The sequence below is a fragment of the Blennius ocellaris genome (assembly GCF_963422515.1).
Source record: "Blennius ocellaris genome assembly, contig: SCAFFOLD_505, whole genome shotgun sequence".
NCBI lineage: Eukaryota > Metazoa > Chordata > Actinopteri > Blenniiformes > Blenniidae > Blennius > Blennius ocellaris.
Genome location: NW_027661926.1, coordinates 1 through 2000, shown reverse-complemented (window position 1 = coordinate 2000; position 2000 = coordinate 1). Strand labels below are relative to the sequence as shown.

The following is a 2000-nucleotide window of genomic DNA, read 5'->3' as shown; positions in this document are numbered from 1 at the left end:
GCCCTGAAGAGACTGAAGGAGATCATGGAGGGGCGGAGCCAGGTAGGTCCTGGCCCGGGGCCACAGAGGCCCCTCAGGATCAGGACGAAGGGGGGTCACTCTTTGGGGGTGTTGAAAGACTCTGGGGGGGTTCAGACTTAAACCCCCCCCCCCCCCCCCGAGTCTGCTGTGTGCTGCACACGCTCCAGCTGGCTGAACATATCAGTCCTATTTTATTCATATGTAGCATGTAGCATGTAGCCTAGCTAATGTGTGAGCCCCGGCGTTCATTAGCATATAGCATGTAGCCTAGCTAATGTCTGAACCCCAGCATTCATTAGCATGTAGCCTAGCTAATGTGCGAGCTCCGACGTTCATTAGCATGTAGCCTAGCTAATGTTTGAGCCCTGGCGTTCATTAGCATGTAGCATGTAGCCTAGCTAATGTGCGAGCTCCGGCATTCATTAGCATGTAGCCTAGCTAATGTGCGAGCTCCGACGTTCATTAGCATATAGCCTGACCCCCCAGAGCTCATTAGCATGTATCCTGATTAGCATGTCCCCCCCCAGGACAGCGACCTGAAGCAGTACTGGATGCCAGACTCCCAGTGCAAGCAGTGCTACGACTGTAACGAGAAGTTCACCACGTTCCGCCGCCGCCACCACTGCAGGCTGTGTGGTCAGATCTTCTGCAGCCGCTGCTGCAACCAGGAGATCCCCGGCAAGTTCATGGGCTACACAGGTGAGGACCGGGACCCCGTCCTCAGACCGGCCCCCCCCCCCCAGGTCCAGGACTGACCCCCCCCCCCCACCCGTTCCTCCAGGAGACCTCCGGGCCTGCACCTACTGCAGGAAGCTGGCGCTCAGCTACGCCCACTCGGCCGACTCGGGGGCGCTGGAGGACCTGAGCGCTCTGTCCGACTCGCCGCTGGCCGTGGGCCTGGCGGAGCCCAGCGAGCCCAGGACCCCCGTGGGGGGCCGCAAGGCCAGCAGGAACATCTTCCTGGAGGAGGACCTCACCTGGCAGAGGTGAGCCTCCTCAACACCACCACTCTACACCCAGACCAGGGGCATAATACCATACCTGGTAGGGTCAGTCAGGTAGGAAGGGATCCCGTAGGGAGTGATCCAGTCAGGTAGGGAGTAATCCAGTAGGGAGTGATCCAGTCAGGTAGGGAGTGATCCAGTAGGGAGTAATCCAGTATGAAGGGATCCAGTAGGGAGTGATCCAGTAAGGTAGGAAGGGATCCAGTAGGGTGTGATCCAGTAAGGAGTGATCCAGTCAGGTAGGAAGGGATCCAGTAAGGAGTGATCCAGTCAGGTAGGGAGGGATCCAGTAGGGTGTGATCCAGTAAGGAGTGATCCAGTCAGGTAGGAAGGGATCCAGTAAGGAGTGATCCAGTCAGGTAGGGAGGGATCCAGTAATGAGTGATCCAGTCAGGTAGGGACTGATCCAGTAGGGAGTTGTCCAGTAGGAAGGGATCCAGTAGGGAGTAATCCAGTAGGGAGTGATCCAGTCAGATAGGGAGTGATCCAGTAGGGAGTAATCCAGTAGGAAGGGATCCAGTAGGGAGTGATCCAGTCAGGTAGGAAGGGATCCAGTAGGAAGTGATCCAGTCAGGTAGGATGGGATCCAGTAGGGTGTAATCCAGTAGGGAGTGATCCATTAGGGAGTAATCCAGTAAGGAGTTATCCAGTCAGGTAGGAAGTTATCCAGTAGGAAGTAATCCAGTCAGGTAGGAAGGGATCCAGTAGGGAGGGATCCAGTCAGGTAGGGAGTGATCCAGTAGGAAGGGATCCAGTAGAGAGGGATCCAGTCAGGTAGGAAGTTATCCAGTAGGAAGGGATCCAGTAGGGAGGGATCCAGTCAGGTAGGAAGTTATCCAGTAGGGAGGGATCCAGTAGGGAGGGATCCAGTAGGAAGGGGTCCAGTAGGGAGGGATCCAGTAGGGAGGGATCCAGTAGGAAGGGATCCAGTAGGGAGGGATCCAGTAGGAAGGGGTCCAGTAGGGAGGGATCCAG

At 56.5% G+C, this 2000-nt stretch overlaps 1 protein-coding gene across 1 annotated transcript; it reads left to right on the top strand.

The window, feature by feature from the left end:
* Positions 1-6: 6 nt before the first annotated feature.
* On the top strand, positions 7-1007 carry LOC308148573 (1-phosphatidylinositol 3-phosphate 5-kinase-like; the record flags this gene model as incomplete). The annotated part of the gene is made up of 3 exons (XM_080522047.1): positions 7-42; positions 549-720; positions 803-1007. Coding segments are annotated over exons 1-3 (395 nt in total), but the record flags the coding sequence as incomplete, so codon positions are not given.
* Positions 1008-2000: the final 993 nt, after the last annotated feature.